Source organism: Brachyhypopomus gauderio, chromosome 20, assembly GCF_052324685.1.
Source record: "Brachyhypopomus gauderio isolate BG-103 chromosome 20, BGAUD_0.2, whole genome shotgun sequence".
NCBI lineage: Eukaryota > Metazoa > Chordata > Actinopteri > Gymnotiformes > Hypopomidae > Brachyhypopomus > Brachyhypopomus gauderio.
The window spans coordinates 13,530,523-13,545,482 of record NC_135230.1 but is presented as its reverse complement, the minus strand read 5'-3'; the positions used below and the strand labels follow the sequence as shown (position 1 = coordinate 13,545,482).

Sequence of the window (14,960 nt, the reverse complement as noted above, 5' to 3'; positions counted from 1 at the left end):
TTGTTCCATTTTTTTGTGGGGGTTTGTTAAGCCAATAACCTGTTCCAGCACAAACATTCAGTTTAGTGAACATGTAGCAGTTGATTCATGCTTTCTTTGGCTCATAGAGCAGCTGGATTCATTTGTCTGTCATGTTGGTTTTTTTCCCCTCCCACATTAAGTCGTGCAAGTGAGCACATCATTATTTACCTGAATCTCCAGCACTCTTTAGAGAAGGTCTCTGCGTCAAGCTGTAAAAAGACTGAGAGATGCACTCGCACCATAGTTATAGCACTTGCACCGTAGTTATGTACGCAAGCCTCTCGTATCACTCGACAGATATAAACAGCTTCAGGGGGGAAAAACTCTTTGATAATGGGTTAAATGATAAATTCACAACGCGCTTCATCTCCGAAGCTGATCAACCAGGGAAGCTTTATGGCTCCAGTTTAAACTCGACAGTCATTTTCTCCCTCGCTTAAAGTTCCTCCAGCAGACATCAAAAGGAGCTCAGCCATTTGCATTATGGGTAAAAAAAAACACACCATGAAAGCAGCAAAAGACTTAAGCCTTGTTTATTAACCTAGTGATGCTACTTACTCTTAATTTTTTTCATTTCACTGTTGACAACAATGGCTATAAAACAAAGCCAAAGCTTGGTTTGTGTTGAAAAAACAGCAGAACTACTCTAAAAAAAGACAAACATCAAAAGAGGACAAAATATCTTTTTATATTGCAAAAGCAATAACCAAGGAAATGGGTTGCTTTCAAACTGGGAAACCTATCTTAAATATCTCATGCTGGCGTTCATACTGCTGATCCTTCTGAAGGCGAGCAAAGCATCACGTATTTACATTAAAAATAAAATAAAAAAGATTTTGGGGTCGTGTGCATTTTTATACATTTGCGGTTCTACTCAGTTAATGGGAAATAATAGCTGTCGTTTGAAAATCTTTAATATACAATGTTCATATATTTTTGATACCGAGCAAACCTTTCTGTAAAACTACAACCAAAGTACATATTTCCACAGAAGTTTGCTTGTACATTTATACACTGCACATTAACTCTGCTACCTTGTCATTTTAGCTCCGTTCAGCAACAACGCTGATGCAACTGTATACAAGAATAAACAGCCAGCACTTAGCAGACTGTTGTAAGGCGTAGGGATCTTCGTAGCAATGTCATTTCTGGCACGAGCCCTTAACTGCGAGCGTGTTGTCCGTGCCGGTATCGCCCCCGGTTACTGGGGCACCTTGCAGGTGATGCTCCTCAGACCAGGCCCATGATCCGAGCCACCCACCAGCTGCAGGGCATGATCACGCGGCAGGCCACCCTGCAGCCCTGGTAGTGGTACGGCCACGGGTGGTAGCCGCCCAGGGGCTCACAGATGCGCTGACACTGGGTGTAGCTCCGGCGACACTCCGCACAGCACACGCCGTTGTGGTCCAGCATGGGGTCGAAGGTCATGGTGCCCTCCTCGCCCTCAGCACGCTGGAGGCAAGTCAAAGTGAGGGGGGGGGGGGGGGGGGTGGTGGTTAATAAAGGAAGGAGAATGAAATGCTTTAATGAAGGCTTCAGATGCAGTTCTGAAGATCCAGTGCATCTGTCCAGCACAGGCTGCAGGACCGCAGGACACCTCTGACTCGGTACAAGTGTAGCTAAACAACAACTGTGTCCATACTGCTTTAAGTGACGCTTAGTGTGTTGAAGCACGCATCATGCAGCAGTCAGATGCTAAATCTAAAGTTCTCCCATGTAGACTGTTAGCGAACTTCCGCAATTGCACGAGTTCAGATATTCTGCGCCTTGGTTTTTTTTCAGTTGTACTGAAGTAAATATGCATGTGCCCCAGTTTTTCTTTCTCTTTCAGTTTTCTGTATCAGAAGGCGGTGGTGGTGGTGGTGGGGGGGATTAGACGGGGAGACTGAGCGTGTGGATGGCTGAGCTGGGGGAGGTGGGGGGGCAGGAGGGCCTACGCTAACACAATAGACGAGTGGCTGGGTGGAGGGCTGCTGAGGGCCCAGACGCTGGGTGACCAGCACCGCCTCCTCCTCTGACCTCAGCATCTGCCTCCGCTCGGGCAGCCGGCCCGTGTGCTTTAGACCGCACAGCTGTCCCGTTTCCCCAGAGCGACACGCTGGCTGCGGGGGCGGGCGCCAGCACCAAACGCAAAGTGGTTCAGCCCGAGCGCAAAAGTCCGACGGAGGTTAACGGGTTCGTTCAAGTCTGGATAACGGTACATGTCACAGCGGCATTGTCACAGAGCAACACGCTGAGTGACGCGAGGAAAATGTACTGTCTGCTCAGAAGAGTGTGAATGCATACAGCCCGAAAGCAGGGGCAAGTGGGGCTTTGTTACGGTACCGGTACTGGTTCTGTAACAGTGGCAGTGTCAACTGTTACCCAAACCTGGTATGGGGAGGGGGGGGGGGTCCAGGAATAAGGGTGCAGGGCGAGCGAAACACAGTGCATCCATCTTTAAGTGGCTGCCGGGTTTGCTGATGCCCGAGATCAAAGCTCTCTGCAGCCTTAAAGAACAAACGGAGGAAGAGCACAGGCTACCTGCCAAAGATGGCGTTTGATGGCGTACGGCTGACGTAGACAGATATCGACTGGAGAGCTGGCCTCCGATGTCGGGTTCTGAATCGACAGCCCTGATGTACCGCCGCTTCGCAATCAGGCCTTGGGGGACGGCGTGATCGTGATTGCGACGGACAGTTACTCCAAACGGAAATTCGCGTTTTATTGAAATTGCGCTGCATTACCGCCATGTTAAGTATGGCTGCAGGCAGTACAGCCACCACCAACGTTACAACTGCCAATCACGGCGCGGCGTTTATTTAAATCCCATGTGACTTATGGAAGTTTGATTCGTTTTTTTTTTTTTCCCTCTGCCCTCGCTCCCATGCCTCTTCACCCCCCCCCCCCTTCACCATCTGTACAAAGAACCCCGCGCGATGCGGATAAACTAGCTAGGTGTTGCCGTGGGCAACAGCTCTGACTCAGAGAAGCGGGTGCCGTGCTCACGTGGTACGGGTTCTCCGGGTTGAACGGAGGCTCCTCTTCCTCGCCCTCCTGAGCCTGGCGTCTGGCCCGCGGCGCCGATCTCTTCTTCTGCCCGCCTGTGGTGCAGAGGTGACAGGATTCATGGGGAGGAGTCCTCAAACTAACCAAACTACAGCCACTACAGCCGCTGATTAACATTTTGGATGTTTCATGTCCTAAACCTTTGGCATCCTGGGACAACGGCACCCGTGAGCCTGGCTAGTGGTTGGAAGGCCTTATTTCAGTTCGTCAGTGCCATTTCAGATCAAAGAGTATGATGGTCTATTACCTTCTAAAAGAATACACAGTGCCCTATAGTTGCTGTAACACATCATGACTTTGAAAAAACAAGGGGACACCAATTTTGTTACTCTGAGGGACCAGACCGGACCAGACCGATTCCATGAGGAGCTTCTCTGCTGAACACCTAGGACTGCTAAGCATTATGAACGAATGAACACATTTCTTTTTAAACACATAATACGTGTTTATATTGTCATCTGTTGTAGGCTGCACAACGCTTCCTCTTTCTCTCTCTGTTCAGATATGTGAGAGCTATTTGGATTCAAACCCCACATCCTTTTCTTCACGGCCTTGCAGCGAGCGCTCTTTCATTTATTTATTTATTATTCAGAGGACTTTCAGCTGGGCTGTTTTCGAGCAATTATCCTTTACATGCCTAATGGCCTCAGCTCAATTGCATATGATGCAGACCAATGAAATGGCACCGATGTCTAATGTTCGTTATGAGCTCGTGACTAGACTGCCCATTAAACATTTACGGTAATGCTTCTGCGTGACTTTGTCAGCGAAGGTCTTCGCTGGCGTAACTGCGGGGGCAAACGTGCAATGAGACGTCCATGGCCTAGTAGTCCGGCTGATCTAGACTGCCCACTTCTTATGGGTCAAAGGCCTGCTTGTGCCCCCCCCCCAATAAAGGAAAGAGCTGTGAGGACAGAGGGGTGAGCAGCAGGGCCACACCCTCGCTGGGCCGTCCTACCGTTGGGGTAGGTGGGGCGGAGCCAGAAGATGGGCAGGTCTCCGCACAGGTCCAGGATTTTAGTGCTGAGGAAGCTGTTGTCCTTGAGTGGCTGATCAGCTGTGACCCAGATAAGCGACTCCTCCTCGAACTTGGCAGGCATGATCTCATCCTCCTGAGAGTGACCAAATATACATTTGATTAATTGTGTCTATCCCCCCCCCAATTTATTCTCCTGCAAAGACAGTACATATGAAACCAACACATTAAAGTAGCATACGCTTATCTAAGAAAGGATCGTCACGCTCCGATTTTACTCTTCACCCAGTAAGCAGTGATTTGTAAAAGGCCGTTTAGATTGATCTTCTCAGTACTGTTTGCAATGTAATTTTCCCCTGTGGTCTCCCAAGTCTAAAATGGATGTTCTAAGTGCCACTATAAAAACACTGTTAGCTGCTCTCAATGAGCTTCTCTCATCCATTTTGTACTCGCAGCCCCCACACACGTACGGCGCTTTAAAATGCTGCGAGGCACTGCTGTTGACAGGACCACCTTATCTTTGCAGCCCAGCACGCACTGACGACATTGTATAAAAAAAAAAAAAACAACACAGACGTGCACGCACACACACCCACCCTACATGAATATTCAAGTGGCCATTTGCATTAAATTGTTTAAAAATGGATCCGCGCTCGAGAGAAATTCGCTCGACGACGAGCAACTTCACTGTCACGGCCTTTATGACAGTCGTCTATAAACGTCGCGACGCAAAAACCAATGAATGGTGCAGCTGTTGGGGGAGGGGCCATCAGCACTCTCATTTGGAGATTGGTCTTGGCAGGGCTCCCAAAAACAAAAAAAAGATAAAGCAGTGAGTGTGTTGTAGGGGTCTCCTGAGCTGTGGACTTGCCCGCACGCTAAACCGGATGGAGGAGCCTCAGGCACAATCGCTAACTGTGAATCCTCCGGTATCCGGTGCCAGAAGCTATACCCGTGTGCACATTCAATCATTTCAATTTGTCCTCTTGTCTTCTTCACCCAGAAGAGGGAGATGGATGAAGCACCATGGAGTTCAGAGGCTTGGAGATCCAAACCTGTTAGAGGTGCAGTCAGGGGTTTTTAGGGGTGGGTTGCAAGTCTTTTCAAACTGCTCAGATTAGATGATTCTCATAGCAAAGACATATGGCATATTAATCAATTAGTGAAGCGAAAGTACTCGTTCACCAATCTAAGCAAAACCACCAGCACTTTGGTGGTGGCAGGACTAGGGCTTGGACCCACTCTTAGGATCTTCTGGAGAGTCCTTCCAACTGATCGTTTGGAGAGCAGGGGGTTTAGTGAGGGGGAGATACACATGGGGGTTTAGTGAGTAAGATACACATGGGGGTTTAGTGAGTAAGATACACATGGGGGTTTAGTGAGTAAGATACACATGGGGGTTTAGTGAGTAAGATACACATGGGGGTTTAGTGAGGGGGAGATACACATGGGGGTTTAGTGAGTAAGATACACATGGGGGTTTAGTGAGGGGGAGATACACATGGGGGTTTAGTGAGTAAGATACACATGGGGGTTTAGTGAGGGGAGAGATACACATGGGGTTTAGTGAGGGAGAGATACACATGGGGGTTTAGTGAGGGGGAGATACACATGGGGGTTTAGTGAGTAAGATACACATGGGGGTTTAGTGAGTAAGATACACATGGGGGTTTAGTGAGTAAGATACACATGGGGGTTTAGTGAGAGGGAGATACACATGGGGGTTTAGTGAGGGGAGAGATACACATGGGGTTTAGTGAGGGAGAGATACACATGGGGGTTTAGTGAGGGGGAGATACACATGGGGGTTTAGTGAGTAAGATACACATGGGGGTTTAGTGAGTAAGATACACATGGGGGTTTAGTGAGAGGGAGATACACATGGAGGTTTAGTGAGAGGGAGATACACATGGGGGTTTAGTGAGTAAGATACACATGGGGGTTTAGTGAGTAAGATACACATGGGGGTTTAGTGAGAGGGAGATACACATGGGGGTTTAGTGAGTAAGATACACATGGGGGTTTAGTGAGAGGGAGATACACATGGGGGTTTAGTGAGAGGGAGAAATACACATGGGGGTTTAGTGAGAGAGAGATACACATGGGGGTTTAGTGAGAGGGAGATACACATGGGGGTTTAGTGAGGCAGAGATACACATGGGGGTTTAGTGAGAGGGAGATACACATGGGGGTTTAGTGAGAGGGAGAAATACACATGGGGGTTTAGTGAGAGAGAGATACACATGGGGGTTTAGTGAGAGGGAGATACACATGGGGGTTTAGTGAGGCCAGAGATACACATGGGGGTTTAGTGAGAGGGAGATACACATGGGGGTTTAGTGAGAGGGAGAAATACACATGGGGGTTTAGTGAGAGAGAGATACACATGGGGGTTTAGTGAGAGGGAGATACACATGGGGGTTTAGTGAGGCAGAGATACACATGGGGGTTTAGTGAGGCAGAGATACACATGGGGGTTTAGTGAGAGAGAGATACACATGGGGGTTTAGTGAGGGAGAGATACACATGGGGGTTTAGTGAGAGGGAGATACACATGGGGGTTTAGTGAGGGAGAGATACACATGGGGGTTTAGTGAGAGAGAGATACACATGGGGGTTTAGTGAGAGAGAGATACACATGGGGGTTTAGTGAGAGGGAGATACACATGGGGGTTTAGTGAGGGGGAGATACACATGGGGGTTTAGTGAGGGGGAGATACACATGGGGGTTTAGTGAGGGGGAGATACACATGGGGGTTTAGTGAGAGGGAGATACACATGGGGGTTTAGTGAGAGGGAGATACACATGGGGGTTTAGTGAGGGAGAGATACACATGGGGGTTTAGTGAGAGGGAGATACACATGGGGGTTTAGTGAGAGGGAGAGATACACATGGGGGTTTAGTGAGAGGGAGAGATACACATGGGGGTTTAGTGAGAGGGAGAGATACACATGGGGGTTTAGTGAGAGGGAGAGATACACATGGGGGTTTAGTGAGGGGGAGAGATACACATGGGAGTTTAGTGAGAGGGAGATACACATGGGGGTTTAGTGAGGGGGAGAGATACACATGGGAGTTTAGTGAGGGGGAGAGATACACATGGCCAAACCTGCACAGTTGTGTGAAATGTGGCAGCTCAACTCACCAGGTCAAAGGTCAGCGACTCCTTATTTAGAGCGTCCACGTTCGGAAGGTGACCTTTGGCCTGCGTCTTGATGTAGCATTTCTCACCTCCAGCAAAGCGGATGCCGGTAATACCCTGTGTGTGACGGACACTCCATACATCAGTAATACCCTGTGTGTGACGGACACTCCATACATTTCAGCTTCAAACATGTAATGCATGCAACCATATGCCCCATTACCTGAATTTTTTTCCCTTTTTAAATATGTATAACAGTCTGGCAGTTGGTAGTTACCTCATCCTGTTCATATTGTTAGGAATTCTGCGATGACGAGTCAGGTGCATGTGTGTTCATTATACAAATACACCTCGATTCCTTCAATGTGGATACAACAGTAACTACATTGGGTAGCCGTATTTCAGCCTAGACTGGGACTGAACACATGGTGTGAATAAGGTGAGAGTGAGACACGCTTACGATCTGAAAATCGTGGACCTCCACGGCCTCGTCACTGCCACTTCCTGTTCGGAATCTCTCCAAGTTGTTCAGCGAGTCAATCTCCATGGAGCCCTCTTCCACTTTGCCATTGATGCTCATGCTGTAGTGGACATTGTACACCTGTAGGGGGCCCAAGAGGCGTCAGCGTCACACAGCCAATCAGCACTGTAGACCGGGGATGACCAGACATGCATAGCATGGTCTTTAGTTGGGTCTGTTGACCCAGCTATGATGTAAACTTCCATTTCATCTCATTTTCTGTTGGTAATTGGGGGTCTGATATATACTGGACCGACTCTGCTGCTCCGTGATACATTTTTTTGATAAGCACATTTGAACAAGGTAAAGAGTATATGTGTGAAGACTAGAAATATGAATAAATCCATTTTCTTTGAATTGGTTTTATGGTGCTATTTTGCGGGGGTGGGGGGGTATATTGGTGGTTCTGAATGAAGCCCTGCCCATATATCCTGACTGAAAGGTGGCCTGTTTGTTATTTAAATGGAGGATGCTAATATTATTTATCTCAAGAAATGAGACATGTGTTTCAAAAGTAATTTAAACCATTACCCATAATTTGCTTGGATTATATATAGTAGAATCCACCAAATATGAATGAAAACTTCCTAAAAATAACTCAAATGGGTTCCTTAGTGTAGTTAAAGCCTACATACCTAAATGTTTAATAATAAAAAATAACTAATTTAATACATAAACCTTGTCAATTCTTTTTGGCAGAAAAAGGAGAAAAATGCTTAGACAAAACTATCTTTCACAGACACCGGTACGACATGCAAAAGCGTTACCCTCCTGGCTACACACCACTCGACCCTTGGGCTTCAGGTAGACCACTGGAAAGGTGGACCGAAGGCTACGTTCACAAATTCCTCACAAAGAACATGCTACTTGTAATATTTGAATATATACACACACTTCGGTGGTTTGAGAACCCTGTCAGTGGGAATGTGTATGCGAAAGAAGGTATAACTTACATGCTTATCACTGACATTCCAGAAGTAGAAGGCGCCGATCGCTCCGAATAGCAGCAGCGCGGCTCCCACCGTGAGCGCAGCCACGCCAATCTTCAGTAACCGTCCAGAGCTCGAGGGCTTCACGGTAACGGCCGTGTACGCCTGTCCAGATGTGCATTGTTGAACAAAATACAATGTCAGACCTCACACTTGATGCACAACGATGTGTTAGATTGTGTATTAACGAAGGAGAAATTGTTTCTGACCGAACTACATAGTGTCACCTGTCAGACAAGAAGTCCTTTACTTAGGATTCCATTCTGTATAACTGGTTAATGCCTACAAGCTTCTAGAAAGACGTTTTTGTGCTTTTTTGTATTTGCAAATTTATAAATTACTTACGGGGGGCATAAGGTGCTGCAAGTCATCTGGTCCCGCCGTGGCAATAGGTATTTTCTCAGAAGTGGCATCCATGGCTGGAGACTGACTTCTGTTCCACTATCCACTTGTCCAAGACAGGGAGGGTGAAGAAAGTTGTGTGGGGGTCTGGGGCAGCACCGTGACGTAAGGGAACCACCCGTGCGCGAGGGTGTAACATTACCTTTGCGTATACATGGGGGAAAATGGATGACTTTGAACAAGGGGGTTCATAAATAATGGGTTTGTATGTCTGAGTGAAAATGCCGCAACAGTTGCCTTAGTAAACAGTGACCTCGGGATATCCTGGATATCAATCGGCATGATGCCTGGTTTTGTGTGTGCGTGCTACCAGACTGCATATAAATTATATAAATAACTGCTTTACAGTGGATTTATTTATATGGTCGCGCACGGATTGCCTTCACGGTATATTGCGCCGCACGAGCGGAACAAGATCTTCCTTGAACCGAGTGCATCTATTATGCACGCACATACTGCACGCGTTGGCCGAATAAAATCAGCTCCGTTTGAAGCCCCTTCAAAAATAATCACGTCTAGGCGAGAGTTTCGCGTCAAGCGTAATGTTTAAGCAGCTGCACAGTGCATTAAAACGTGGAATGACAAACATAGCTTTCGAGGTTGTACAGACAGACGTCCAAGGTCAACCGAGGCTCTAAATTTCATTTATTGCCTTGCCGTGCAACGATAGTGTGGCTTAAATCTATATTACTCTTTCTGGTGACACGAGGCAATGAGCGAGATAGTGTGTGTGAAAGTAAATGAAGCCAAAAAATGCTGCACCCACTGATTTGAGCTGCGTGTTCACCGCGTGGGTGACGTGTTATTGCACCACGTGGGCAGAGCAGAGGTGCAGGTGCGCGTAATTATACGATACAAACGGGTGGGCTTTTGTTTCTGCGGGTTTTATTCATTTTTTATTTGTTGTTTTTTAAGTGAGTGGTGGCAGTTCTAAAGGGAGAAAATAACAGGTTATGTGCACGTATTTGAGTGATGTATAAATATGTCAAAGCAGAAGTGGAAATTCGTTTCTAACGTTCCAAACTACCGATATATCTGTGTCTTTAGCTGAAAGTTGCAGTACACCAGTGGAAATGGAACAAGTCCTTATTTAAGCTCCTGCATACCTTGACGTTTACTTAGCTTCAAATCTTGCAAACAGCGCCATCCTCTGTCCCAGAATACGACTTTATAAATTAGTAGTGATACGCAAAAACAAAGATTTTCAATGTTTATTCTTTTGTATAGCATGATGAAAGAAATCGATCAAAAAAAGTTACATCTTGCATTCAGGGTAAATGTTTACACGTTTATCAAATTGATATGGTTTGCGACCTGAAAATTGTAGGTTCTTTTTAAATAATGAACATGCTTTAAAATAAAGTATATCATCTCAAATATCTTTGTTTTACTTAAGAATAATAATATAAAAATAGACTCTGTATTTACAAAACACTTGCATAATATACATATAATTTCCAATAAGATCATCTGATTGCTTAAAACCGTCGTAAGACTAACACTGACTGAAAGAGATTATTGAATACACAAATGATATTGATTTTTGTACATTTTGTCTGGACGCAACGATTGCTGTAATGAGTGGTATTTTAAGTGTGCAGTCTTATTATTTGGCGCTCCCTGGTTGGCCCTTATACTTCGTTCGAGGGCGCGCGCGTCGTTGTGGGCGAATACACTGGGATTGTGACGTCATTTATTTCCCGCGCGCGCGTGGGCTGAGGTGGGGGCACCAAGACGTAGTCGTATTCCCTGTGCTGCACCTTCTCGTAGACGCTCTGCAGGCCCATCGTTTTGGGGATGTGGGCCTGGTAATAGTTCTCCCGTCTGAGAGTGTCTCTGGGAAGTGACCCAGTCTTGGCGAAAGAGGACAGGTGCTGTCCGTGCGCAGAGTTGCTGTTCGCCCTGCCGGCGGTTGGACTCCAGCAGCGGTCAGAATGGCCAAGGATCTTGCACTCGCTCGTGCATGCCCACAGACCTGAAAAAGCATAAACGATGAAAAAAAAGGGGGGGGGGGGGTGTTAGAAGGTTCTAACTGTTTTCGTCGTGGTAAGCAATCGCTGCATTTGCCTGTATGCACCGGTCAGCAGCGCGTCTTACCGTTTTGAGGGTTGTTCTGTCCATCTTTTTTGACGCCGTCCCCGCTTATGTCTGAATCGCTGTCGTTGAAGTCGCTGTCCCCCTTTCCGCTGTCCTTGCCACTGAACTGAGGATCTCGTGCCGAAATGGTAGTGTATGAATTGCCTTTCCATATGGTAATGGGTCTGACAGCTTCTTTGCCGTACCCAGGCAGGGTCGAGTATCCCTATGTGAATTAAAATACAGGACACATCAGTCACCATACAACATGACCAGCCTGTACAGCACTGTCATGCGTTTCAAACTCACACAAAGCATCACTGTAACTTACCTCCAGTTGGGCGCCGCGACTTTTGTTTTCTGATTCGTACGCGCACGTTTCAGTGCCGTCCTCGACACCGCAGCACGCGTCGCTACCCGCCTGCACGGATCCGGCGAAACCGGGCTCGTTAGAGTACGGGTGGACGTCGAACACCCCGGCGCTGTGAACCGGTATCAGTGGGTTGCTGTTGTTTCCTATTTCCAGACTTACACCGTCTTCCTTGTCGGGATGAAAGCTGTCGCGACGTTTATTCACCTTCCGTTTGTTGCAGGTCGTCGCTATTACGATAATGGCCAACAGCAGTAGCGTGCAGCTTCCCGCCAAAACGACAATCACGACGATGGACAGGTCCCACTCGTGGGGTTCGTCGTCGTCGCCGTGTCGGAACACGTTGCGGTCACTTGGGGGAGCTCCTGCGATGATGGTGAAGCGGATCGTTGCTGTTGAAGTTAGCGACGGTCTCCCGTTGTCACTCACGGTCACTGTGACTTTCAAGCTTTCGTCGACTTCATAGTTTAGCTCGCGGTTGAGGAAGATCTCACCGGTGGCCCTGTTGATGGAGAACACGGAGGCATCTCCGGTGGAGATTTTGTAGGACAGTTCTGCATTGACGCCGTCGTCAGCATCCCGCGCGCTGATCTGGGTTATAACATAACCTGAGACAGCATATTTTGGCACGAGAACGTCTGCAGTCTCATTACTGAGCACAGGTTGCGTTATGGAGGGAGCGTTGTCATTCTGATCAACTATCTTCAGATTGATCGCTGCGCTACCGTGGAGTTGCGGTGACCCTCCGTCGCTGGCTTGAATTCGCAGCTCCAGTTGTTTTAGAACTTCGTAATTGAAACTCCGAAGAGCATAAATCGAACCGGTGGCGGGGTCTAGAGACACGTATGTTGATGCCGGCGAGCCCATAACGTAGGTGTCTGCGAGTTTATAGCTGACTTTGCTGTTTTGACCCAGGTCTTGGTCTCTGGCCACCACTGTGGCGATATAAGCACCTGGTGCGTTATTCTCCACAATTGAAACTTCATAAATAGGTTTGCTAAATACCGGGGCGTTGTCGTTTTCATCGCTCAGCCTAATGGTGTACTGTGTAATTGTTCTGAAAGGGGGAGACCCAAGGTCTTCAGCTACCACGGTGAGGTTATACTCTGGGATTTTTTCTCTGTCGAGGGGTGCTGTGGTTACAATCATATAGCTGTCTTCGTAAGCTTGTTGGAGTTTAAAATGGTCGTGACCGTACAAGGTGCAGTGCACCTGCCCGTTCACGCCAGAGTCCCTGTCCGCGGTGCTGATCAGCGCTACAAAACTGTCCTTAGCGGCCGCTTCTGTGATGTGCGCGATTCCCGCGGTGAGGGAGGTCATTGGGGTAACTGTGATTTCTGGCGCGTTGTCGTTAACGTCCTGTACTTGAACAACAATTTTACATATTGTGGGTGGACTTGGGTTTGGACCCAAGTCTGACGCTTGGACATCAAATTCGTATGTCGTCTTGCTTTCAAAATCAATCTGACTTTCCAGTGTCAGCCGACCGGATTTTCGATCCACTTTGAAAAGTTGGCGAATCTCGGACGACACTTGATTTCCGAACCCATATACAACTTCCCCGTTCAAACCCTCGTCCGGATCAACCGCGTTTAAGTCCAACAGCAGAAATCCCACCGGCGCGTCCTCGGGTATTTCAACGGAGAAATTGTTCTGGTCGAAAACAGGGCTGTTGTCATTGTAGTCTTTCACCTTGACATTAATCTTCGTGCTGCCGGACCGGGGCGGGTTTCCTCCGTCGGTTGCGACGAGTTCGAGAACGTAGGATGCCTGTGTCTCCCTGTCCAGTTCCTTCATTAGTACCAACTCCGCATATTTAACCCCATCCGCTCTGTTCAACACATCAATGGTAAAGTGGCTGTTGACTGAGATTTGGTAGCTTTGAATGTAGTTCGTGCCCACGTCTTCGTCCACTGCCACGTCTAGAGGTATTCTGGTACCCAGCGCTGTGTTCTCAGAAATCTCCAGTGTAGATTCCATTCTTGGAAACTCGGGGGAATTGTCATTGATGTCTTTCACCTCTACTTCAACGTGTATCAGTTTGAATTGTTCTTTGGAGAAACTCACAACATCAAATGCAATGAGACACTGAGAAACATGCTTGCAAATTTTCTCCCTATCGATTCTTTCCCCGATGGTGAGCTGTCCGTCGCTTTCTCTCAGTCTAACAAAAGAAGCGTTAAACTGTTTCATCATCCTGAAATTAGTCTTAGTGCCCAGAGAAGGATTTAAGGACATGTCCTTGGCCAGGTTTCCGATTACGGTGGCTGGAGCATCCTCTTCGTATGTCTCATATTTCATGGTCCTTCCCGCGGCTAGAACTGTCCGGAGAGACAGGGACAGAAAGGTAAAAACGAGCAACCACCGGTGAAACCAAATTATACCGCCTTGATTCCTTCCCATCATAACTAACCAGTGTCACACCACTTGAGTGAAATATACTAAACAAAACAAAAAAAATAAAACACCTGTCAAATTATAATATCCGTTGTCTATTCGTCACATCAGGTTCACTGAACTCAACGAGGAAAAAAGTCCCTCTTCTGCGTGCGCGCTGCTTTGCCTGCGTCCTCGAGCTTTCAACGCAACTCGAGAAAACTGCAGTGGTGGGGCGGTTTATAGACAGCCTCATGCAAATGAGATCAAGTGTGACCAATCCCTGCTTTGAATAGAAAAATGGGACTTTTAAAAGACATCTAAGCCTATATAGAGATTCCATAAAGAGCAAATAACTTGGCACAAAAAGTGCATTGCATGATTTACTATACTTTTTTCTATTTCTCACAGGATATATGCTTTTCAAAGACGTTTTATTCGAAGCAAGAGAGCTTTTCTGAAGAAGAACCAACACATATTCATAGTCCACGAACGGAGTCCTACTATAAGTGACGAAAATATATGCTGTAATTTTTAAAGTGCATTTTTCCAGTAAACAGTTGTGGCGCGCGCCTGATTCCCGTGTGCGGATATGGATTTTCGCGACTCGATTTCAGGTCTCCGTTTCTCTCGCTTCTTTCTGTGCAAACGCTCTGTAATTCCAGTTGTGGCAGCATTTCATTCAGCTATTCATTCAATATTTATCGACCTCGAGATCTCCTCCGAAAAAAAGATTATTCCCCTTAAATTCTTTAGCTCACGAGATGTCGTGTGAGCCGAACCGCAATTTGCGACCCAAATCTTTGTACTTTTGCTCGTTTAACATGCGTGTCACTGTCTCTGCAGCTTCTGCCTCCTGTGGGCTCGCCTGCTGTACCAGGTGAAGAAAACCCGTTTCAAATAGGATTTATTTCAAGCGGCGGGAGATTTAGACGGATTTCTATAGTCAGATTATATCAAAGGCTTATGAAGCCCTCGTTAGTACTGTGGATATAATAGCGTAGTGGGGTATCCCATTGGAGACATCAGCGTCTGTATT

The 14,960-nt window shown here is 47.1% G+C and overlaps 2 protein-coding genes across 3 annotated transcripts; both read right to left on the bottom strand.

The window, feature by feature from the left end:
* Positions 1-544: 544 nt before the first annotated feature.
* Positions 545-9,902, bottom strand: cnmd (chondromodulin). Of its 2 annotated transcripts, XM_076982902.1 has the most exons (8): positions 9,866-9,902; positions 9,043-9,241; positions 8,662-8,802; positions 7,649-7,789; positions 7,192-7,305; positions 4,028-4,181; positions 3,010-3,104; positions 545-1,473 (listed from the first exon to the last, which is right to left on the bottom strand). In XM_076982902.1, the coding sequence occupies exons 2-8, from the start codon at positions 9,112-9,114 to the stop codon at positions 1,252-1,254; spliced, it is 939 nt and encodes a 312-aa protein (XP_076839017.1). In that variant the 5' UTR covers positions 9,115-9,241; positions 9,866-9,902; the 3' UTR covers positions 545-1,251. The 2 variants fall into 2 exon arrangements, with proteins under 2 accessions (XP_076839017.1, XP_076839016.1); XM_076982901.1 differs by lacking the exon at positions 9,866-9,902 and having other exon boundaries at positions 9,043-9,365.
* A 381-nt stretch (positions 9,903-10,283) lies between these two features.
* LOC143484543 (protocadherin-8-like) lies at positions 10,284-14,176 on the bottom strand. The gene is made up of 3 exons (XM_076983327.1): positions 11,507-14,176; positions 11,197-11,401; positions 10,284-11,074 (listed from the first exon to the last, which is right to left on the bottom strand). The coding sequence occupies exons 1-3, from the start codon at positions 13,949-13,951 to the stop codon at positions 10,731-10,733; spliced, it is 2,994 nt and encodes a 997-aa protein (XP_076839442.1). The 5' UTR covers positions 13,952-14,176; the 3' UTR covers positions 10,284-10,730.
* Positions 14,177-14,960: the final 784 nt, after the last annotated feature.

What these genes read in the sequence shown, in the direction of transcription:
- cnmd (XM_076982902.1), bottom strand. Translation starts at nt 9,114, where the DNA reads ATGGATGCCACTTCTGAGAAAATACCTATTGCCACGGCGGGACCAGAT. An exon ending in TGCAGCACCTTATGCCCCCC is followed by an intron (nt 8,803 to 9,042) that starts GTAAGTAATTTA and finishes ACATCTGGACAG; the next exon opens with GCGTACACGGCCGTTACCGT. An exon ending in CCGCCCCACCTACCCCAACG is followed by an intron (nt 3,105 to 4,027) that starts GTAGGACGGCCC and finishes TCTGCACCACAG; the next exon opens with GCGGGCAGAAGAAGAGATCG.
- LOC143484543 (XM_076983327.1), bottom strand. Translation starts at nt 13,951, where the DNA reads ATGATGGGAAGGAATCAAGGCGGTATAATTTGGTTTCACCGGTGGTTG. An exon ending in GTCGCGGCGCCCAACTGGAG is followed by an intron (nt 11,402 to 11,506) that starts GTAAGTTACAGT and finishes TAATTCACATAG; the next exon opens with GGATACTCGACCCTGCCTGG. An exon ending in ACAGAACAACCCTCAAAACG is followed by an intron (nt 11,075 to 11,196) that starts GTAAGACGCGCT and finishes ATGCTTTTTCAG; the next exon opens with GTCTGTGGGCATGCACGAGC.